Genomic DNA, 25,392 nt, shown 5'->3' with positions numbered 1-25,392 from the left:
GTATTGACAATAGTTTAAATATTTGTAAATATTGTTTTTCAAGTGTATTTGCAGTTATTATAAAATATATAATTGTTCACTAAAAAATTAAGAAGCCATTCAATTTAAATTTATTTAAGAATTTTAACAACTGATGTTCATAATAGTTCATGAACATTTTAATAATTTTGCTGTTCATCTTTACAGTCGTGAAATACTACTTTATTTGAATTTAGTTTCTTAGTTCATAGCATTTTGTAGAAATACATCAAGACTACATTACTGTATGGGCTCATTCACTCTTTTATGTAATACTTATAGCACCTATTACGAGGTCAGGCTGCAGCCCTCTTCTTTTACACATCAGCATCACTAGTAACATTTGTGCTTTGATAGTCTTTATTATTATTTACAAAAGAAGTCATATTCCAATAGCCTAAGAAAATCATTGCAGAGGTAAGGAAAAAATAAAAAATAATTATCAAAAATGAACAAATCAAACCTGAGAAGAACTTTACTGGATGCACACCTGATATATATATATATATTTTTTTATATCTGATATATATTTTTTTAATTTGTATATGTATTTGTATTTGTTAAGTTTAACAAACGACAGTGGCATTGGGGTAATACTGGGCTCCACAGTACTCAGATTCAGCACATCAACTGGAATAGCTGCATTCATCAAAACACTGAATTTTACATACACTGTGGTTTTCAGGCACCATAAAAGACCATACCTTGTTAAAATTTCAAAGTAAAACTCAATAAATTACATACCTCGTGTCTGTTTGAGCAGAAGATGGAAAGCAGATTTCTTAGTGGTGAACTTGGCTAGGACAGATGCATTGAGGTGACAACTGGACTGTTCCTGACCTGAAGACCAAAAAAATAAATGAATAAATAAATAAAATAAACAACCAAGAATCTGACTACTTCTGAATAATATATCCCGTGTTAAAGAATAGTAACATTGAATGGCAAACTGCTGACAGAAGATATGATACACAAAAATACAACAAACTGTCTGGAGAAGACCACATGTTTACACAACAAAATTAAAATAGCTTTAAGGAACAGAAGAATGAACAAAGATGTTCAGGAAGGTGAAGAGAATCTCTCATGATAGAAAATATCGAATGTCCTGTTTCTTGTGAGAAGACAGTCTCAAAATTATTTCACCTCAGGAATAAAGTTTCAGGTTTTGGAAAGTAGTTTAGAGGTTGAAAATGAAATTTGCAACCTATTTGCAAACTAAAAGAATTCAAAGACACTTTCAAATTATCAAAGGTTGGTGCATAAGAAAAGCCTACATACTTTAATATATTACTAAAGCAACTTTTTTTCTTAAACTGAGATACTGCAATGGCAGAAAAGCTATCTGAAATGGTTTTCTTATAAGGAATCTTTAAATCTATATAAGGACCATATAAGGAAACTATAGATTTCTGCTGGCTACCCTTTTCCTGATACAAGGCTCATGTTCAGGTGAACATCCATCGGCACCCCCAGATCCTTTTCCTCTGCACAGCTTTCCAGCCACTCTGCCCCAAGCCTGTAGCATTGCTTGGGGTTGTTGTGGCCAAAGTGCAGGACCCAGCACTTAGTCATGCTGAACCTCATTCCTTTGGCCTCTGCCCATAGACCCATCCTCACCAGGTTCCTCTGCAGGGCCTTCCTACCCTCTGGCACATCGACACTTCCCCCCATCTTGGTGTCACCTGCTGTCATCCCCAACTTAGTGTCGTCTGTACATATATCTGTATTACTACGATATCTACAATATATGAGTTAGTACACTCATTACCTTTCCAGGTAAACTATATCCGGACAACATAAAAGTTCAACTAAATTACTTTCCAGAACATGTAAAGACCATAAATACTAAGCTGAACATTGATTATAAGACTAAGTTTCTCTTTCTTTGAAAAGAAGGAAACAGGGTAAAAAATTCAAGACAGGTTTAAGAGGACAATTACGGGTTTTGTTCCATAAAGATCACCGTACAAATTTGTTTCTCATAACTGGTCTTCTTGCTGTACAAATCAGAATACCAGACTGCATTTCACACTAGAATAAAGCATGCCACATTCCACGATCTGCACTGGGAAGCTTCATGTCACACATGTAATACACACCTGTACTTTAAGAAATCGTATAATCAGTTAATTCCCAAGCAAATAGGGTGGGTTGCATAGCTAGTAATTCACAGTGCTTCTATATGTGTCTGAACTAAGATAAATAAAATAATCACAAAGGGAAAATAGAATGAGAGAAATACAAAAGGTAAACATTTTAGAAGGAAGATTGCATTAGTAACAGTGTAAAAAAAATAATACTGTATCTTCAGCCACCCCAGTGTAGCTGCCCCATGAGTTGACAAATGAGAGCAATCAGAAAAAAAGATATTCCAATAATTTATCAGTGTCCCTCTGGACTGAAGCTCTACCGTTCATCATGTCAGCCGCTTCCCCCAATTTACATTGCACTCAGGTCGAGGGAGGTGATTGTCCCCCTCTGCTCTGCACTTGTGAGGCCCCACTTGGAGTACTGCATCCAAATCTGGGGGCCCCCAGCACCAGAAAGATGTGGAGCTGTTAGAATGGGTCCAGAGGAGGGCCACGAAGTTGATCAGAGGGCTGGAGCACCTCTCCTATGATGAAAGGCTGAGAGAGCTTGGACTCTTCAGCCTGAAGAAGAGAAGGCTCCGGGGTGACCTTACTTCTGCTTTTCAATACTTAAAGGGGGCCTATAAAAAAGACTGATAACTTTTTGCTCAGTCAGATAATGACAGGACAAGGTGTAATGGTTTTAAACTAAAAGAGGGGAGATTTAAATTAGAGTTTAGGAGGAAATTCTTCATTCAGAGGGTGGTGAGGCACTGGAACAGGTTGCCCAGAGAAGCTGTGGATGCCCCATCCCTGAAGGTGTTGAAGGCCAGGCTGGAAGAGGCGCTGGGCAACATCATCTAGTAGGTGGCATCCCTGTCTATGGCAGGGGGGTTGGAACTGAATGGTCTTTAAGGTTCCTTCCAACCCAAGCCATTCTATGATTCTATGATCATCCAGGTCATTAATAAGGGTTTTGAATAATATGGACCCCAGGATCGACCCCTGGGGTACTATACTCATTACCAGCCAGCAGTTAACTGTCAAACTGTTGATCGCTATCCGTTGAGACCAATTGTTCATCCACATTTTCAACTTACTCAGCAGTCTGTTCATTAATCTGGACTTCCTTAGCTTCCAAATGAGAGTGCTACAGGAAACACTGATAAGTCTTACTGAATCATGTTATACTATATCCACTGCTCCTCCTTCATCTGCATAATCAGTCATTTCCATGTAGAAGGCAATCAGGTTAGTCAGTCATGATTTGCACTTAACAAAGCCATCTGACTACTCCTGATTATCTTCTTGACTTTCATGTGCTCGGAAATGTACTGTATTGGTCTGCACAGAGTGCAAGAGGATGTGTCTAACGACCCTACCAGGTGCTGAGGTGAGGCTGATCAACCCACCACTTCTTCAGTGTTGCTTCTACAATTTTAAAAGAGAACAATATGTCTCTTTTCTATTTATCAGGGATATCTCCTGATCACCATGAATTTTCACTCACAATCACACTGGCCAACTCTTTTATCACTTTATGAATTTTATCTGGACTTGGAATGAATCCAGCTGCTATAAGTAGCCCACAGCCCATAGCTTCCTGATGAGCACCTGTCTCCATTTCAAACCATGTCAATACATGCTGCCTTGGGAGAAGTTTTTGCTTGCAAATCTTAATGGGGGGTGGGGGGACATCAAACACTTCAGCATTTTCTGCACTGTCTGTAACTAGTTGATTCCCCCATATCCATCCATAGACCCATCTGCATTTTTCTTAAATTTTGTTAGGCAACTACCTTTAAAAACTCTTGTTACTTTCTGTTAGTCTCCACACCTTCTGGGCTGTGGCCCTCCTGATGTTTTTGCTAGGTACTCTCATGGTGCTTTTATACTCACTTTTTGTTACATGCTCTTCATTCCACCTCATCTAGGTTTAGTCCAGTGAATATGGTATTGGCACTGCTAATAACAAGCCATGGGACTTAATTTTAACTCAGTGCAAAGCATCAAGACTTTCCCACCTTGTTTGGACTTGAACTATTTTAGCTGTAACAGCTAATAGCCCAAGTGCCAACTGATGCTTTATCTGTTTTTCAGCTTAAGTTTTGTGATATCCTGTTGTATTACCCTACAGATATTATACAATATATGGTAAAAATCTAATAAAATTAAGTGATCAAAATTAAACCTAGGGATCAACAAGAAAGCAAGCGTAGCAATAGACTTTTGGAAACACAATCTATTCAAAATGATAGTTCTGAAAATTTTATACTGAATTCTTAGGAGACCACTGAGAAGGTTTTTGTTGTTGTTGTTGTTCTCAGAATCATAGAACAAACAAAAATGCTGACTGTGATGAGCTTATAAGAGACAACCAGATGTCCATGAATGCTGTTGAAGGGAGACTTTACTTGGTGGTGACTTTATAGAAGGAGTTTACTTCACTAGCAGATACGAGAACTGCTCTCAAATTTTTTCATATATGGTATTGTTCAATTTTCACAAGTCTTTGTATTTCTAATTCATATCTCAGAAGTTGTAATTTATTAAAAAGCATTAATTCATTGCAGCAAATAAACATGAATCTACATTTGTAAAAATCCTCTTTCTTCTCTTTGTCTACGCACCACAAACACCAAATCAGAGCATGACTGTGTAAACCTGGCTTAAAGCTTACATTTGTATATGTTTGATTTTGCTGAAAGTGGCTGCTGAAAGGTGTATCTTTGATTTTTGTTATATGCAGATGCTAAGAAATGCTTTAGCACTTGTTTTATGATGCTACATATTATGTTGGACCACGTGGAGATTCAGAGAACATTCTAAAGCTCTCTGCTTCACTGAAAGACAAATTTAGTCTTGAGATAGAATCTGGGACTTTGAACTTGATTTCTACACCATTTGTGAAATCTCAGTATGGACAGTGACTTAATTATACTTGTTAATTCTGGATCTTATATTATTTCTTGAAGTATGTTTAAAATTATTTCTGAAACATACTTGCTTTGAACATCAATCAGAAGTAACCTGAAATGTTTTGCTCTTATGAAATTCTTTAACTGTCTGTAATCTGAAAAAATATTTTGGAAAACACCTGAGGAACAAAACTGAAACAAAACATTAGCTATTTGTCTTAGACATAGAGATCCCAAAATACACCCCAGGAGACTCGACTCCTATTGCTTAAATGTTCCAGTGCAGTTTAGAGTAAACAACCAGCTGCATGTAAACATGAGTTTTTGTGATGGAAGTGATCTACTATGAATGGGTTTTAGAGGTTTATGTTCTTTCTCGGTTTCCACAGCATAGTCTGTATAGCTTTTCAGGGTGGATGTGAATGATACACAATATCCTTGTTTCCTAGAAATGGAATAAGTCAAATGTAATCATATCCCACCCACACTTTTAATGCAATGAAGGAGCTTAAGTTCCTCCCCCCACCCAAAAACAATACTGTACCTGTTAGCATGACATCTACCAGAACATTTTCAGAAGTTGGATTTTTGAAGGATATGATGACAGAAGAACCCTGGAAAATGCACGCACTTATGCTAGTTGGTTCCATCAGCTGAGGAGGAAGACCAGTCCCCAACAGGTAAAATATCCATTCTATAAGCTGTGGATGAAAACTGTGTCATTATTTATTATTTCACCAGTCAGACCTACAAATTTGAAGGGAAATTGCCTATTTCTTTCTTCTAGTGTTCTATGTCTCTTTTCTCTTGTGAGTGAAGTGCTGTTTAATGCTTTGATTCTTTCTTATTCCCTCAAGCTATTATGTACTCTAAGTATCACTGTCTGGGAATCAATAGTTCCACTGTTCAAGGCTTTTTGTATGGGAGTTCGGGAGATGTTCACATCCCTTTTGTATGTAACTTTCATGTTACTCAGAGCTCCCAGTGTAATGAATGCAAACATGTGGGTGATTGCAAGAAGGCAACTCAAAGCATGTATATTAGAATCTGAAAAGAGATTAAGTGAGAAGTCCTCTTGAGAAGACACAAAATGAAGGCAAATAATTAATTGATGGGGCAGCAATACAATCATCAAAGAGCTACAGTTGTTACTCCAAAGGTAAGAAAGAACATTAACAACTATACTGAGAAGAATCAAGAGGATTGGAAAGAATTGGTGGATACAGAATATCACCACAGAGCATTAAAAAAAATATATAATAATAAACATATAGAGAAAATTAAACTGAGGTGTTAATTTTCATCAAATTTTCAGCATGGCAGTAAAGAGCTGCCTGCCCCAGATTTGCTCTTTCAAGATTATAAAGATTGACATTAGTAATGCCACTCATTATGGAACCTTCAAAAGTGAATGGCAAATGTAGAGATACTACCATTATTTTAAGGTAAATGTTTAATTTGTAGATTCCTGATGCTGTCTTTATAGAACTATATAGACTAAAATCTAACTACAAACTGCCCAAAGTGATCCTTAGATCAGTTTTGTTCACTATCATTTAAAAAGTTATGCACCACAAGGAGAACAGAGGACTATAAATAAAATCAAGACACTATTTTTGTTATCTTCAATATTGCATTTACTTCTACATAGCCTGTCTGAAAAAATAAGGAAGATCTGTAAGAGACAGAATGTCAAACCTAACAGCAAAACTGGAAATACTGTAAAAGGTGGCTAATCCATTGAGACTTTTCAGTATAAACAGCGATAAATAAAATGAGATATCATGTATTCAGAAAATAGCGTTGGACAGCAAAATTGCATGTCATAGAATCTCAGGAAGGAATCTAGGAAGGTCATCAAATCCAACCATCAACCTGAACTATCAAGTCCCATAACTAACCTATGTCCCTGAGCGCCACGTCCACAAGTCTCTTAAATACCTGTAGGGATGGGGACTTCACCACTTTCCTGGGCAGCCCACTCCAATATTTAACCACCCCCTCCATGAATGAATTATTTCTAACATCCAATTTAAACCTCTCCTGGTGCAACTTGAGACTGATTTGTCAGATTCTGTCACTTGTCACCTGAGAAAAGAGGCCAACACCCTTCTCTCTGCAACTTCCTCTCAGGTAGTTGTAGAAAGTTATGAGGTCTCCCCCTCAGCCTCATATTCTCCTAACTAAACAACCCCAGTTCCCTCAGTCACTCCTCTAAGTCTTGTTCTCTAATCCCTTCACCAGCCTCATTGCTCTTCTCTGTACATGCTTGAGCAACTCAATATCCTTCTTGTACTGAGGGGCCCCAAACTGAACACAATATTCATGGTGCAGTCTCACTAGTGCACTAGACTAGTGCACTAAGCTTCTCTTTAATACTACTTACTACTCTTAAATTCTCTACACTACACCTGAGTGCTAGGGATGCATTAAGAGAATAGAATAAAAGAAATACATTAGGACTCTGAGCATGGGTTATGTTAAGGCTGATATTTCTGTTCCGCTGTCCCAACAAAGTTAATTTCAGATTTCACAAAGTACAGCACAATGATTAGAGCAAAACTCAAATTCATTTTGTGAAGAGCTCTTCATGCAGCTTCAAACCAGAAAAAAATAAAAAAAATAAAAAAAAAAATGAAGCAGGTAATAGCACAGAGCAGTTTCTCTCAGTTCAGCAAAGAGCACAATCAGAAACTGTAAGTGCTGTCATTAACTGATTTTTGATCAGTCAGCTATTTAGCTATCAGATGGCTTAAGTATCCATTCAGATATATTTAATCAGAGAAATCAAGAGAAGGAGATGGATATTGGGGTATTTTGTAGGTAAAAAGTTGTTTGAGACATCCATCACTGACAAGAAACATTCTTTAAGTCTTCATTAGTAACGTCAGTTGTACCTTTGCAAATATTCACTGTCAGTTATCAATATAACAATTAGCAAGCAAAAATAGCCTGGGATGAATTTAGTAGGACTGTAACAGTAAAAATGAATGTAAATGTACAAAATTCAAAAGACTCAAGCATAAAAAGAGCACTCAAAATTACAAAGGTTATACCAATATATTGAAAAGGTTAAATGGGTTTGGATGAAACAGCTAGAAGGATGCAATACTGACTGAACTTCACTGCAGATAAAAAAAAATTAGATTTGCCATTACTTGAAAGGATATGCACAGAATGACAAGATTTAGGTGACAGGGCTCAATTTGTTCCTGAAAGTTTTAAATGAATTATTTGAATGTTTCATAGATTCTGTATTTGGTGAAGAATTATTATTTTTTAATATAGATAAGACTTCTGTGTACCATTATGATTCAGGCAAGACAATGGCATTCCATCCTCTTGAACTGTTGTGGGGCATACGCTATTCCCATGGCAATTGCTGGCATCATGTTTTTATACTTACTAAGTATTTAAGAGGAGATATCCTGAAAATAAATGCTGTGCTAACACTACCTACAAATAATCTGTCTTTCAGAAATACTATAACGTAAAAGAAATTGCTACATCAGTTCCTTCACTATTTCTTTTCTTCACATAAAAGAATATTTGCATTTGCAGTGTTACTTAAAACACTGCTGAAAACTTCTGGTAGCCCTTAATTGGAATAATTCATGGGCCAGTAATCTATTAAGGTATCTGAGCGTCCAACAAGAATAAAGAGAGGAAACTGCATGGAAAGGAAATGATTCACTCAACCAGAGCTTGTGTGAAGAAATTGACATTACATCATATTATCAGTTTTCCTTTTGTTTCCAGATGCAATTTTCAGTCAACTAGTAGGTCATGTTGATGACTTTATTCTTCATTTAGGTATTCTTCATTAAAAATTGGGAAAATTCACAGACAAATAAAATAATAATAATAAAAAAACCTCAACTATTCTAAAATCTCGAAGTAAAAAGCATTTTTAACTAAACTGAAGAAGCAACTTTTTCAAGTATACAACCTTTCAAAGTTCAGATCAGACTGAAACAATTCAAAATTTTGGAAAAACATCAAGAAATTAAATTTCAGAGGAGACAATGCTAGGAAATGCTAGTGTTATGGCATTAAAAACAGCAGAACTGTCTGGTTACCAAGAAAACTAAAGGTATTCATTACTTATTCTAGCTCCTAGTCCATTACCTCAAAATTTAAAATAGGAAATAGAACATCTTTACATTTGCTCTTTAATTATGTATCCAGCAATTAAATTTCAACTTGACCTTAATCTTGAAACCCTTACATGCCTATTAAAAACATTATCCAATCTGAATTCCATGTGTTGTGGGCAGTAAATATAGTACCATACCTGAGAACATTTGAAGGTTATTGATGCCTTGTGATTTCCTCTTCCAAGGGTAGATGGACAGAATTGCACGGGTACTTCAGTGGTGGAATGAGGAGCAACAATCAGCTGTAAAAATGCAAGAAAGAAGCAAAGGAAAGAGAGGGGGGAAAAATGATTTTTTGAGTCAGTTTCTGTTTTGTGCTCTATATCGACAGTGTTGTTTATGTGATTAATGTGTTCCATAGATACATTCTCTACTCTCAACATCCATTGGCTGCTAAGGCAGCAAGTGTACTGCAGTAAACAATCTTAGTAGAAGTTACTGCACGTTTGTCTTTTTCCTAGAAACTGCAGAGCTGGTGTTAGTGATTGCTCCAAGGACATGGGCAGCAGCTCTTACAAATACCAGCTGAAGATGGCTTTGGTGTCTGAGCATACTGATGATGCTAAAAGGTTATCACTCTGACCTCCAAAAACAAACTGCCTTATAGGTCAAATACATGGCAAGTTTAATAAACCAGTGCTTTGCCTCTCTTCCTCTTACCTTTATCTAAACTAACATTGTAAATGATGTTCCTAGTTTTCTCTTCTTCTGAAGTACACTACTTGAGTCCCAATTACACATGGAAAAGCAAAGTAGCTGACTACAGTGGGGTCATAGATATTTTGATGAACTAGATAAGCAGTGAAAGAATAGACTTGTGAATAATTTCTATGTTGAATTCACAACTTCCATGCTTATTTTTTGTAACAACAACAACAAAAAACTGCTGGGCTTTTAATATCATATATATGTTTAAATTTTTATGTGTAAGATGATATAAAAGATGAGTGACTGGAATTACGGACACTGGCTGTATTTTATAAAAAGAATATAACTAACAATTAATAAAGGTCAAATTGTTATTTTTCTCTTTGGAGGGACATGTTTTGAAATAATTTATCTGTTTTAAAATAACTAATTATAATGGATTTTTAGTTTGAATACATTAAATATTTTGGAGAGCAAGGGTAGGAGAAGGGGTAATATATATATACATGTATATTTTTACCATAATTTTACAGTTTCCACGGCATGAAAATGAACATTTCTGAAACTGTAAGTTCATGCGTCTCACAGAGAGTATGATGCTCACTACTTTGAGCCCTATCCCACTCCACTGTCACAGCACCTGCACTTCCCATACAGGGAGCTCAGCCTCACCCACAATTCATAAAAACTCATACATCCTGTAGGTGGGTGATAACTTGAAAATGCATTTGCCACCAATTTCCACCATCCTCTCCCTGTCACCTTTGCAAGTCTTCTGTATTACCCAAAATAACAGTCTGGAAAGGAAAGACACCTCCTACAAACCATCCCCATTCCCGTCTGCCCCGCCAAGGGAAGGGGTGGGGGCCCAGGGTTCATTTAGCTGCTCATCATCTGAAAGGATCCTGAACAGCTCATTTTGCAGTCAGTTCCTGTGCCTGCTCAATATCCAAAGACCTTTTTGCCTCACCCAACCAGCCATACTTATCAAATGCAAAATTATAAAAGGAGAAAGAACACTAATGAGTAACCCCTCCCAAATACTTTTGAAGAAAATTTAAAAACAAGGTAACGACAGGTTGTCACAGTATAACAATACATGATTAAATTAAAACTGTAATTTTTAAACAGTAATTTCACTAAGAGATGTATATTATTTGGAATAATAAATCTATAAAGATGAAAACAGACTGGAATTCCATTTTCAATAAGCATTACTTGACATATTATCATTATACAGAAAATGCACTGCCAAAATGAATCCAAATAACACATTGGAGTTATGATCATCCAGCAGACTACCTGCTTTGAAAGCAGAAAAGATCTTTATTTCTTATGTTATAGATGTTTCAAAAAATTGTTTTATATTACACAGCATAATGTCTTACTGTATCAAGAAAGCAATTTGATTTCAAATGAACAGATGGGTAAAAAAAAATAATAACTTTCTACTAAAAAATACAGAAATACAGAAATACAGCGTAAATGGATTTAAAATCTAGAACTGAGAAATAACGTTAACAACATGTTAGTGTTAACACGTTTAAAGAAGGCCATACTTTGAAACATTCATCCAATCAAATATGCTGAAGTTATCCCATCCCCTGCCTTTCATTTTGTTTACACAAACAAGTGTCTGCTAAGATACTCCTGTGAAAGGGAACTCTTCATAAGATCTCAGATACAACTATTCAAATACAGAAACTGAACTGGAAAAACTGAGCAACTACGCATGCAATATTCCTGTTATAAATCCAGTAAAGGAGGGAAATTTTCCGTAAATATAAAAGTTAATTCTCTACTCGACAAAACAATGCTCCCAGTCACTAACAAACTAATAAGGCTTGCACATAGAAACTTTGAGACTGCACTCTTCTCTGCCAGCCCTCCTTTATCAACCTACTTTTCCTCAATAAAAATTGTGTTTCTTAGCTGATCAGGATGAAAGGCAGTATTCTTGAGAGCTTTATGCAACGAGTTTAGGTTAGTCATGTTAGCAGAATAGCAAGCCAAAGACTTACAGTGAAAGCATGTTTGATTTTGGCAATGTAGATATTCACAGTTGAAAGAGTTCTTTATACTATATTTAAGTTACATCAGAAATATGTGTGCATAAATATAATATATGTACATATAAAATTGATTTGCACGTATTTATAAATATATAGAGAGAAGTAAGTTGAGGAATACAGCATTAGTGATAACTGAGAATATTCATCTGTTAAATGATGCACATGAATCCTTCTCCTCTAGACAGAGAAGATAGATGCAGTTAGAAAAGAAACCACAAAACCAACAACTCAATGACAGTTTCTCTAGAAACTCAAAATGGCCAATAATTGGAAACAAGGTAAGAACTTTTCTGCAAACTTATGGGAGTTCACTTGCTAAACTATACAGAGTATAGCTGACAGGAAGGGGAAAACAATATATATATATATATATGTATTTTAGACAATCAGGATGCTATAATGCATGTAAAGCTTTTTAAGCTTTAACTGCAAAGCTACTAAAAAGATACTTTTTTTTTTTTTTCAGATTAATCAGTTTACAAAGAAGTTAATGGAGCTGCCTCTAATTTACATTCAGCTGACGAGAGACCAAAAGCTTTCAAATTTCATTTAGACTTCATTAAGCACCCAGAAGTTCAGGAATATTTGAGCATAATTCAACTGGACCTCAGGAAAACCTATTATTAATGAAGTCAGCACTTGAAATTGAATCAGATTTATAGAAATAATCCCTTGTGGTATTTCAGTAATGCATTCTGTTTCAGGCTGAAACTAAAAAGGCAGAGACACACATAGAAGTGTGATAAATATGGTATTCAAATTTGTTTAAATGCTAAATATGAGTCAAAATACGTTTAACATTTTAGACAACTCTAGGAAAGATAAAATTTTCTCATATACTTCTTTTGAATTTGGTTCATCTAATATAGCTTAGGGGCTGATGATGTCATTTTGAAATATTTCCTGACTGATAGCCCAGTCTACATCATAGATGACATAACAATACAAACGGAGAATTATATGAAACACTAAAAGTACTGATTTAGAATATGCAGAATTCTAAAATTACTCTACTCATTCTCTTCACAAATTACCTGTTGGACAATCCCATCTTTCATCTATTTTTCTAAAAATTTGCTCTTTATGGCTGTGTTTCAGCTGAGGATCCCTGAAATTAGCTTAGCCTCAGAATTTTTCTGTTGACAATTAAGCACATTTGCTTTAAAGAAAGATGGGAACTTGAATAATTAAGATAGGAAACTTCTTCCACATATCACAAAGAAGTTGAAACAGGACCAAAAGTAAAAAGGTCCACATGATAGATCCACAAAAGATACCATGATCTATTTATGCATTTATATAAATAACTGAAACACAGGTTACAGTTCATAAGAAAAAGCAATAATCTTTGGGAAGTTTGATGCAGTGCTGTATGGAGGGACTAAACCTAGGATGCAACATATTCAGGGGAGGAAGGAGATATTTAAAGCCCACCCCCTGCCTTTGTCATCAAAACTGTGAAAGAAATCATAATAGCTCTCCAAACATAAATATGCAATGGAATAAAACAAGGTAAAAAAGACAGATACACAGAATAGATATTAGATAGCTGGTTAGAGCTAATTGTTGAAAGCTATTCTTTAACTGGAAGAACTGTAATTCACAAACAACATTTCAGAATTCAATGCATAAACTATATTTATGACTGAAGAAAGTCCTAAGTATGACTTTCATAAATATGAAAATTATATTTATTATGAAAGAAATAAAGAAAATTACTGTAGTTAGTGTTGAATGTGCCTTTTCTTAAACAATGTAATGTAGTTGTTGGTGATAGGTAAATCTCTGATAATAAATTAAGAAAGCCGAATGTGGAAGACATCATTTTTTAATTTCCTGAACAAGGTCACATGCAATCTGAAAGAATTAAAAGTCACTATAATTAAATCTAATCCACTTCTGTGCAAATGACCTAAATGTGACATGTATAATACTCCTACTTGATTAATACAGTTCTCATCCATTATGCTTCTTAGCTCTGACTTTAAATGCCAATTGATGAAATGATTAGTAATATCACTTGACAAGTTTAACGTAATGTATGAAGATGTGTTAATATGCATGATGTAAAAGATGGAGTAGAATAAACACTTCACGTTTTATACATTTAATTTAATGTAATACCATGTAATACTATCTATGCAAAATATAGGGCAATTCAACATATGATCACCTTTAGCTGTAATCTATAAAGCCCCTTTTAAGAAAATTTGGTCTAGTTGTACTACTATATTTGAGGCTGAAAGCCAAAAATACACATATTACAACTTTATAGCATTACTCTATTTCTCCCATACAATCCATTAGCTTCTCAGCTTTATTTCAGGACCTTACTACAATAATCCCCTGTGATTTCTGTGATCCTTATGCTAGTTTGCACAAATAAACCAGCTCTTGTATATGTCTTCCCTGTATCATCTTCCTTAAAGATAGAATGCTTACATCTAGAAAAGGTGTAATTGCATTTCTTTCTCTTCCAAAGCAGGTTCCTTCATTTTCCTTTTTCACAAAGGTTCTATATGCATACTCAATAAGAGGTTCCCCATATTCCCTTTCATAAGAGTTTCCACTCATCTGTCCTCCCTTTTCTCATCTCCCCATCATAAAAAGGACATATATTTAACATAATTAACTTTTAATAACATTCAAAGAGTTCTTTGAAGGACTTTTATGTTTCCTCTGGAAACACAACCAGTAAAATTACTGGTAACTACTAACCTGTAATCAATGGTCAATAATAAATTTTCAAGCTTTAGGATCCTGACCACCTAGAATTCTAGCCAGTCTGAATGAAAATATGAAAATTCAGTCCATCTATAAAACTCTTAGTTATTCCTTGAAGGGACAAAGATGTTAGGCAACAATAGGGAAGAGCTTTTGTAATGGAGGAGGAAAATGTACATAATAGATATAGGCTGAAGATTTTCTCAGTAGAAAACAGTCTTAGGGTAAACGTCAGTTTAGAGAATAAAATGATTCCAGATATTTGCTTGAAGCTTCCTTGGGGTTAAACTGATCAAATCCTTATTCAGAGATCCTGCGAGATGTCTATAACTACCACAACTATGAGATATTCTTATATGTCTTATTTTACATTAGCATTTTACCTGCTTACCTAGATATTTATCCTGTTGATTATCCTGTTGATTCTTAAAAACTTGGAAAGCTTATAATACAGTTGATTTGTTTACAGTATCTCCTTCAAATACCTCCTTGCTTATTATTTGCAAATGACACTGCAGTATTCCTCAAAACCATTCTACAAAGCATTCCAGGAAAAAAAGAATCTATACAACTTGAATGTTTTAAGTTTAATTGTCTTCGTCCTTAAGCTATAAAATCTCTAGAATACATATCTATATCACCTCTAACCCTTGAGATTATGATGTGTATCCTAAGTCTAAGGTATGATAAACAATTCAATGTACTGTGAAGAAAAAATTTTCTTGTATTACTTTTGTGAAAGCACAAAAATCTTTTCAGATATTTTTTCAAGTCTACTTACAGGTTGTTTTGGATCAGTCTCAGTTGAAAAATTGCTAGGATTGCTGTTAGCAATTTCCAATTCCAAAGTTTCATGTGTAGGATTAACAAGAGGTATGTGTAGACGAACCCATCTGCAAAAAATACATGTATACAATGACTATTACTGATTACATATCTTCTTCCACTGAATTCTATTATAAATCACTTATTCTCTTTTTTTGAAAAATAAGTACCTTTAAAAATAAAAATTATTACTAGTAGTACTTTACCGCTACTATGGAGACATATTTAATATAATTAGTTATTAATACCAGCAAAAACTAGTAGCGATAACTATTCCAATATTTGGCTGTGCCTCACTCAACTTCAGTTTCCAGGAAGTTAGTTTAAGTTAGTTGGTTAAAGGGGCTGTTCAGCTCCCTCAGTGGTCATCTGGGAGAAAAACATTTTCAGGGACACTGGTCACAATCTAATATAACTCACTAAGATGTGGAATCACTTTTCACTGGCTACAGAAGAAACCTAGATTTAACACCTTAAACTTGATGTCTAACTTTTAGACAGAAAGATGCTGAAATGAATCCCGCTACCTCCACTACCACAGCTTTGCATTTATTCCGAGGCTCAAATCTGCACATTTATTTATAACTTTTCTTTCTTACTTAATTTCTGTAGATCTAACTTTGGAATAAAGCATTTTACTCAAATGAATAATTCACAGTTCCAATGCTACCAGGAAAAAAAAAAAAAAAAAAGAAAAAGAAAAAAGAAAAAAAAAAACTTCCAAAAAAATAAATCATTGTATGTCTTACTAATATGTAGTATATACATGGACTCATAGTCTGCTTCATAAAAATGCTTTGGACAGAAATCAAAGGTAATCAAATTATGATTCCTATAACTCCTTTTTATGTCAGCAATGGCTCACAGGAGAAGCTTGTAATTAAGTGGTACTGTCAATAGCTTTTGATTTACTGCCACCAGGCAATCATCATTCTTGGTCATATTTTAACCTTGGGATATCAAAACAAACTTACTGTTCCACAATAGCTACTTAAATGGAGGTGCTACCTGCTTCCCTTCTCTTTCTTCTGCATGAACTTAAAATCCATCTCATTTCATATAACTGTTGCATTGTCATTTCAGCATAATGATAAATCAGTTACAAATAGAATCAAAAAATCATAGAATGGCTCGGGTTGGAAGGAACCTTCAAGATCATCCAGTTCGAACCCCCCTGCCATGGACAAGGATGACATCCACTAGATCAGGTTGCCCAGGGCCTCATCCAATCTGGTCTTGAACACCTCCAGGAATGGGGCATCCACAGCTTCTCTGGGCAACCTGTTTCAGTGCCTCACCACCTTCTGAGTGAAGAATTTCTTCCATATATATAATCTAAATCTACCCTCTTTTAGTTTAAAACCTTGTCCTGTCACTGCACTCCCTGGCGAAGCGTCCCTCCCCAGCTTTCCTGTAGGCCCTCTTTAGGTACTGGAAGGCTGCAATAAGGTCTCCCTGGAGCCTCTCTTCTCCAGGCTGAACAACCCCAATTCTCTCAGCCTGCCTTCATAGGAGAGGTGCTCCAGCCCTTTGATCATTTTTGTGGCCCTCCTCTGGACTCACTCCAACAGGTCCATGCCCTTCTTTTGCTGGGGACCTCAGAGCTGAATGCAGTACCCCACATGGGATCTCATGATACTGGAGTGGAAGGGTCTTCCCTCAACCTTCTGTCAATGCTTCTTTTGATGCAGCCCAGGATATGGCTGGCTTTCTGGGCTGCAAGCACACGTTGCCAGCTCATGTTGAGCTTCTCATCAAACAACACCCCTAGATCCTTCTTCTTAGGGCTGCTCTTGATCTTTTTTCCACCCAGTCTATATTTGTGTTTAGGATTGCTCCAGCTCATGTAGGACCTTGCACTTGGCCTTGTTGAATCCTGTGAGGTTTGCACAGGTCCACCTCTCAAGCCTGTCAAGATCCTTCTGGATGGCATCTCTTCTCTCCAGCATGTTGACTTCACCACACAGCTTGGTGTCATTGGAAAACTTGATGAGGGTGCACTCTATCCCACTGCCCATGTTGCTGACAAGATGTTAAATAGTGCCAGTCCCAGTTCCCTGAGGAATGCCACTCATCACTGATTTCCACTTGGACATTGAGCCACTGACCACAACTCTTTGAGTACAACCATCCAGCCAATTCCTTACCCACAAAGTGGTCTATCCATCAAATCCATGTCTCTCCAATTTAGATACAAGAATATAATGCAGGACAGCAGTGTCAAATGCTTTGCACAAGTCCAGGTAGATGATGTCAGTTGCTTTTCCCCTATCCACCAGTGCTGTAACCCCATTGTAGATGGTCACCAGATATGTCAGGCATGATTTGGCCTTATTGAGGCCATGTTGGCTGTCACCAATCCCCTTCTTATTCTTCTTCCATGTGCCTTAGCATAGCTTCCCAGAGGATCAGCTCCATGATCTTGCCATGGGCTTGACTGGGCTGTAGTTCCCTGGGTCTTCCTTTTTTTCCTTTTTAGAAATGGGGGTTATGTTTGTCCCCTTCCAGTCAGTGGGAACTTCACTGGACTGCCACGACTTCTCAGATATGATGGGCAGTGTCTTAGCAACTTCACCCGTTCCCTCAGGACCTGCAGATGCATCTCATCAGGTCCCATGAACTTCAGGTTCCTCAGATGGTCTAGAACCTGATCTTCTACACTGTGTGGTTCTTCATTCTCCTAGTCTCTGCCTTTGTTTTCTGGGACTTGAGCTATGTGGCTAGAGCTCTTGCCAGTGAATTTACACATGTAGAATATGTATTTTATGAGGTTTGTATGTTTGAGTTTTGTGGCTGTCCCAAAACAAATATTGCAGTATGCTTATTGTGTTAATGTTATGCTTTAAATCAGCTGGCATTCTATCTTAAAGGCATTCCTTTATTTTCTAATTCATAGAATTAGAAATCATAGTATCATTAGGGTTGGAAAAGACTTCCAAGATATCTGGTCCAACCATCACCCTACTACCAATTAAAGAATAAACAAACACAAGATATTTTCAATAGGATACAAAGTCATACGATTCCCAAAGTTTCCTTTATTTGCCTTTAAAAAAAGATATATGACCATAAATCACATTCTGGTTATAACACCAAGGAACACGGAAAAGAGATTGGAGGTGGAAAAGAGATTGGAGGTGAAAAGAGTAAATAAGAAAAGTGTGAAAAATGAGTTACATATATTGGTTTTGCAGCAATTTATCTGCCTAATGGACATTCTCTCTAGTCAAAGCTGTGACAGGTCAACTGCCAGACTGCTCCACATATTTATCCTCTGGAATAAATAAATCAGTTAATCATAGCCAAATTAGTAAGGGAAGAAATATAAAAGCAACATTCAAAAGAGAAGTCATTTCAGTCAAGCTTTATAAATGTAACTTCAGGCCCTAAAACTTGTTGTGTGCAGGTGGTCTCCTTCCAATATATGCAGTAATGCTTTGGTGCCCGTGATGCTCTTGACAACTTTAAGATATGAATCCTCAGCAGGTATGTGGCAGATTTGTTTTTGTCTAACACTATCAATATATTAGAGAGACCGCAACAGTAGAGTCTACAAAAATACCAGGAAAATGTCACACAAAAACTTCAGATTCACTTGTTATTTCCCATCTTTTTTTCCCATTTAATTACCACCTCTAGCCTTTACTATTTTTTTGTCTGGTCTACTTTATAAATAATACTTCATTTGCCAAAAGGAAAGCCATCTTGGAATATCTGAAACTTCAGTAAGCAGCTATTTGACTGATAGAGGTTCTTCAACTGATAAAAACTGATTAAGAACCTCTGCCACCCCACATGGTGACTATGGTGGTTATGCTAAGAAAACGTTGTTGCATAATACAGTAAAGTCACGATCACTGTGAATATCATTCAACCGACTGTCATCTTCAGTGACTACTCTTTGGAGCCCATAACAGGATGAATAAATGAAGATGGAGAATATCAAGCAGAAGTTTTCCCTGCTTAAAGGCATATGCTAAAGAACATGCTAAATCTAACCTGACAGAAACTAAAAGCAGATCTGAATGCAATAAATCCAGAATGTTAGGGTATCTGAAGAAAAGCTAAAAGATAAACTGCTAGATTTTTTCTTTTCTTCTTCAAGAATTGTTTAGAAATTGATGCTAAGGGTCACAGATCTTTGCTCCTAATCCAGTTCCAAGTGATGTTTGAAGGACACTTATTCTTAAATTTTTCAGATTGATAGCAAAAAGAATACAGTGAGCACATAATGAAAAAAAATATATATACTATTAGGAGGATATTTGCATATGATAACGCTTCTTCAGTATTCAGGCAAAAGGTGGTAGAATCAAAGTTAAGTCTCTTAAAGAAGAAGAAATCTCCATGAACTAGTAGGATTTCAGGCATTTTATGACATTTTCAGTCCACAATCCATGTCTCTAGGAACATGGCAAGGAAGTACACCCATCCAAAATAAAACAAATGGGTACCTTTATTAAGCAGACAATATATAAAGATCTAGTTTCTTTTGAACCAAGTCCACTTCCAAACTTGACTTCCACATGAATTACTTTTATACATTCAACATATATTAATGCAGCCAATTTACTTGGATAATCTCATCAGCTCTCAATTTACTATTTATTATCTTTTCAGTTGGTAAAGCAAATCACAGTACTTTGACTGTAACATCAATGCCATCATCAAATGCCATTGTCCGATATTTTGCTTTTTGGGAAAAGACAATATGCTGATGACACAACAGAACGAAATTTCTGGAAAAAAAAAAAGAAAAAAAAAAAAAAAGGATGTCATTGAAAGAATTAACCAAAACCCTGAAAAATTATGAAACCAAGAATGTGCCAGATGATAGAAACAGAAAAAGAAAAAGGTTGCCAGTTTTGTTTTATTGTTTTATGATATGCATGTAAAAGCATATGTGAAAAGATAACACTGTTAATGTGCTTTTATACATTACTGCTATTGCTGCTGTTTTTAATAATTAAACCAACAAGAATTTTTTGCTCTTCCACTACTATCTGTCCAGGGCAAATGTACATTAGTTAATTTACATAGGATTTACAACATGTCTACTTGTAAACTGAAAAGAAATATCCTTTGAAACAATAAAGCATGACATTCAGATGAATTTTAGATGACTTTTTTGACATGCAAGTGGTTAAGTTAATGAAGCCTACATACTCCAACACATATTCTGTTTGCAGTAGGAAAGGATGACTTGCCATTCCTGGCCATACCACGTGTTCATGGTTAGTGCATGCTAAAGAAAACTATGAAAGACAGAGAGAATGAGAAAGTTATAAATTAATTTTAATTCCTAACAGTTTCAGCCTACATAGTAAAGAATAATAATATTTTTTACTAAAAAAAAAAAAAGAATTTTAAAGAAAAATATGGAGATGGACAGCCCTACTGATTTTCTGATAAAAACATAATAAAAAAGGCATTGCCAGCTAATTCTGGTCTTTGTATCACATATGAACAATAAAATAACTGAAAGCTGAAATTTCTATACTTATCATCTTCATTCAAAACAATAATAATAATAATAATAATAAGACTTGAAATCCCTGAAATACAGAAAGTTATTAAAATATATGACATGCAGTCATTTTCTGATTTCATTCATCTTATATATTCACTCACAAAAATGTAATCAGGTAAAAATCCATGTTGTACTCTCTCAGAACATTTTTAGCTCCATCTGTAATGTACACTAATTATAGATTCAGTCAAGATAAGATATACAGAAGTAAGAATGTAACATTCAGGAGATCAGCATGTCCACAGAACTTACTGCTAAGCAGAGATAATAGGTGGAAGAGCACTACTGAAATTCTGGCATTCTTGAAAGTCATATCCCAAAAGTTTTGATGTTTGTCTTGAAAGCCAGCAGTGAAAATGATGTTATCAAACTGAAAGATGAAATGTTGTTTAAGAAAAACATGAATTGGGTTTATTTCTGTGTGTGCTCTAAGGAGTAGACCATTTTCTTAACATTTGCAGTGTTCCAACTGTGCCCATCCCCTGGATCTGCAGGACAGAAATTGTGTTGATTTGCCTTTTCTCTAGAGTTTAAAAGAAATTGAGAACTGGTACACAAGCATTTGTAAAGGAGGACTGTTGGGTACACTCCTTTTTCAGAAAGAGGAAAGAAAATTAAACAAACATACAGAACTCTGTATTTATGGATATTTATGATTACATTCTGCACTATTTTCTAAGTGATTTCTACATAGAGAATTCACAAGAAGTCTAAATATAGGCTGTAATTCCATTTCAATTGTTCTGCAAGGAGAATTTCACCTATTTACATGTACGCCTCATCACTCTTTACAGCTACCTGAATGGAGGTTATAGTGAGGTGGGTGTCATTCTCTTTTCTCAGGTGACAACTGATAGGATGGGAGGAAATGGCCCCAGGTTGCATCAGGGGAGGTTTAGATTAGATTTCAGGAAGAATTTTTTCACAAAGAGGGTGGTTATGCATTGGAACAGGCTGCCCAGGGAAGTGGTGGAGTTGCCATCCCTGAAGGCATTTGACAGACATGTGGATGTGGTGCTTAGGGACTTGGTTTAGTCGGTAGTGTTACATGATGGTAGAACTTGACGATCTTAAGGGTCTTATCCAACCTAAATGCTTCCATGATTCTACAAAAGAAAATTATCTGCAAACTAGTACAGTACATATACAGCACTATTCTGGCTTTTTTGATATACTCTTCAATATATTTCCCATGATACATTCAAACTGGTGACCACATTAAGCACAATGAACTACATACTTACTTTCCAAGCTCACATTCTATTTCAGGCAGACTAGTTGGCAATGGTTTCTCTACAGTCAGCTTCAGTGCATACCAAAACTCTCCAACCATGTCTGACAGGAATATGACACTAAAAACAGATACATAAACTTGATATGACACAGATATTGTATAGACAATTGAAAACGCAGAGACAAAAATCCAGGAAAATTCAGCAAGTTCAAAACAATGAGTTCTTTAATTAGCTAACAGCTTTCCCATTACACTTCTCACTGGTATCTGAATTCAGCTACCAAGAACCAATACTATTCACAATTACTAATACAACAAAATGTCTTCATTTTTCATAGCTTTATAGCATGAAAGGTATTTTTATTTTTCAAAAGCACAGCTCAAAAACATTTCAAATGTTAACTTACAAAAGTAAGCTTTAATTTCATTTTAATGTGTGTTTTCTTTCTAGCCATTTTGTTCTTAAAAAGACAAAGAAATAGAAATAATATTCAACTATTTTAAGAAGGAAAACCTTTTAAAATCTAGTGATTAAAATGAGAAATAGATATAGACACATTTATATAAGCATGAAAAAGAGATATGTTTCAAAGGAATATTCAGTATACTGTTTTGATATACAATCAGATGTCATGATATACATCAAATGTTGTTTGCTGCTTGGTGAGGTATATACAGCACTATGTTTCTGTGACAGACGTTCTAACACATTCCATTCCTACTACAGACTTGTTTCACTATTTCTTGTATTATTTTATTTTATTTTACATTTTATTTTATTTTATTGTTGTTTTTCAGTAACAATCATAAGAATGTTAAACGAAAGGATAGTAAGCATATTAAAACCTATATGAAATACACCGTGAAAATCCATGACACATTAAGGACCAGCTCTTGTTGTAAATGAGAGAGAACTTTGTCTGTTCCATGACTCTATGTTTCCAGACTATCCTCTGCACCAACAGACCCTTTAAAGTGAGCATAAACTAGCTTTGGAAAGAACCATCCAGTTGTAACAGGACAGCTGTCACAAACACTTTTGCAAAACTCTTCCCTGCTGTTACCATAGCAAGGGAAACAGAGCATAGCTACAGAAAAAAAATAAAAATAGTGTGGCTGTGTGTCGAAGTACCTTTGTCCAGCTGTAATTGTATCCCTTTGGAGATACTGGAATTTAAAGCAACTATTAGACAGCTTTTTAGTAAACAGCATAATTTTATTGAATATATACAGGTGTGAATCATGTCATCTTTGCATGACATCTAGCCCAAAGTTTCATCAATTAAAACAAACCTTAATCTTATTATTTGGATGTTCTGCACTTGAAAAATACTAGAAATAATGTATAGTATGAAAAACTGGAGTCTATGCACCTTCAGAATACTTTTATTTCTACAACTTCCCTCAGGGGAAAAAATTACAAGGGGGATAACAGTAGTAATTTCTATAAAATGGTATTGCTTGAAAACTGTATTGGGTGATGATACCTGACATTATTCTGGTCTTTGGAAAAATCAATAGAATCAAATTGAACAAAGACTTTGAAATACATGGATTTGGGCTTTGTAGATATTATGTCTGTGAACACAGTTGTCCATCTCCCTCCTCAAAGACCCTCTCTTCCCACCCCACAATCACTATTTTTTGAGAATTGTTTAATACAATTGGAAAAAAATTTTCAATCAGTCCTTCAAATAAACAACGGTTTACTAATCAAATTCCATGAAAACAAGCTTTACAGTTCTGCATTCTTCAACTATTAGATGAACTTATTTAGTTGAATCTAAGACCAAGAGGTCATCTGTCCTTGTATTCATAATTATCATATCGCATAGTCTCTTCTGGATTTCCAATGTAATGAAACATTTTTAATCTAAAACTTCCCCATATTCATTAAATACATCATTACTAATTAATGGAAGATTCTGAAGCTAAATGGATTTACATGAAGACTGTTAAAGAGTTCTTAACCTGTTTTTGGTTGTGTTGCTACAGTTTAGTTCCTTCTGAGAAGCAAAATGAAATCATTTTATTCCCTTTGTGGAATTTAAAAAATTACAAAATTAATGATTTGTCTAAATATTTCAGAGGGAACTTCTAACGTTAAGTAAATATCTAAAATGTTGTTCAGTGAATTCTAGTGAACTAGAATAACTAGGGGTTATTCTATGGCCTGTCAGTCCAGATTTTCCCCTCAGAGGCAGGTTGCTGTTCAGGATACAATACTACTTTCCCCTTCCCTCATGTTTACTGAGATATCTACATCAAGGTTTTAATGAAAATAGTTCACTTATTAGTACAAGAGCCACAACAACCACGAGTACCAAAACTCTGTAACTTACCTTTCATCTGAAGTGCCAACAACAGCTGGAGAAAACTTTAGTTGATAAAAAAATGTTTGTTTAGGTGAAAGAGTAAAAGATTTTTGTCCAGAAAGTGACTGATTCTCCAACACCACACTCAGCTGGAGAATTTCATCTGTAGGATTCATGATAGGAATATGAATTCCAACACTATTCTAGGAAGAAAAAAAAATACATTAAAAAAAAAAAAACATAAAAGATACCTCTCAAACAAGTATAGGATGCTTATATATGATTTTTCCTTATGCAAACACAGGTTACACTTCATGTGCATGAACTTCATGTTCATATCTGAACAAACCCAAAAATGAGAAGTTGTATTAAGATCCAATTGAGCCAATGTTCCAATTGTAGACTCTTTAATTACATAGATAAGGAAAAGTCCCAGTCTCCTAGACAGTCTGCATTTCAACAAGCTACTTTGCCTTCCAAGATATGGTTGAGACTTGCCAAAATACACCTTTCAGGCAAATCTGCTGTTGTCCCAACATGGTACATTTTCCAATCCAACTCTCACCAGCCAAGCACAGCCATTTGAAAATATCCATTTTGCAAGCTGGCTAACACCAACGGACTGAATTCTGCAGGATCTGTTAATCTTGATTATTAAGTTACATCATGATAATTAGTATTAAAGCAACAACATGCTAAACATTCCCTCTCTCATTTCTTTTTACCATTTTTATTAACAGTGGTCCCTGTATCTTTCTGGTTTAAGTCTATTGACAATTCAGGCAAGGACTATCTTATCTTGACTATCTGGAAAATATGGCTGCTCTTAAAGACCCATATTATATTCCCATTATTATAATACAAAGGAGCCTCTATGGC

General features: G+C 35.4%; 1 protein-coding gene across 9 annotated transcripts in view; it reads right to left on the bottom strand.

The window, feature by feature from the left end:
- LOC308187861 (cilia- and flagella-associated protein 47-like) overlaps positions 1–25,392 on the bottom strand; it is a 307,333-nt gene that overhangs the window by 71,265 nt on the left and 210,676 nt on the right. For 6 of the 9 annotated variants that reach the window (XM_080576253.1, XM_080576256.1, XM_080576254.1 and 3 more), the window contains 6 exons: positions 24,541–24,716; positions 22,209–22,316; positions 15,391–15,502; positions 9,303–9,407; positions 5,553–5,709; positions 763–858 (listed from right to left, as the gene is read on the bottom strand). In XM_080576253.1, coding sequence (XP_080432379.1) covers positions 763–858; positions 5,553–5,709; positions 9,303–9,407; positions 15,391–15,502; positions 22,209–22,316; positions 24,541–24,716 — 754 coding nt within the window. Of the gene's footprint in view, positions 1–762; positions 859–5,552; positions 5,710–9,302; positions 9,408–15,390; positions 15,503–20,193; positions 21,453–22,208; positions 22,317–24,540; positions 24,717–25,392 lie in introns of those variants that run through there. The other 3 variants (XR_013944960.1, XM_080576259.1, XM_080576260.1) reach the window with 3 other exon arrangements.

This window comes from Anser brachyrhynchus (genome assembly GCF_964034855.1).
Source record: "Anser brachyrhynchus genome assembly, chromosome: 1".
In the NCBI taxonomy this organism is placed as follows: Eukaryota; Metazoa; Chordata; class Aves; order Anseriformes; family Anatidae; genus Anser; species Anser brachyrhynchus.
Note: the sequence above shows the minus strand (reverse complement) of the source record. Positions and strands in the feature narration are given on the sequence as shown.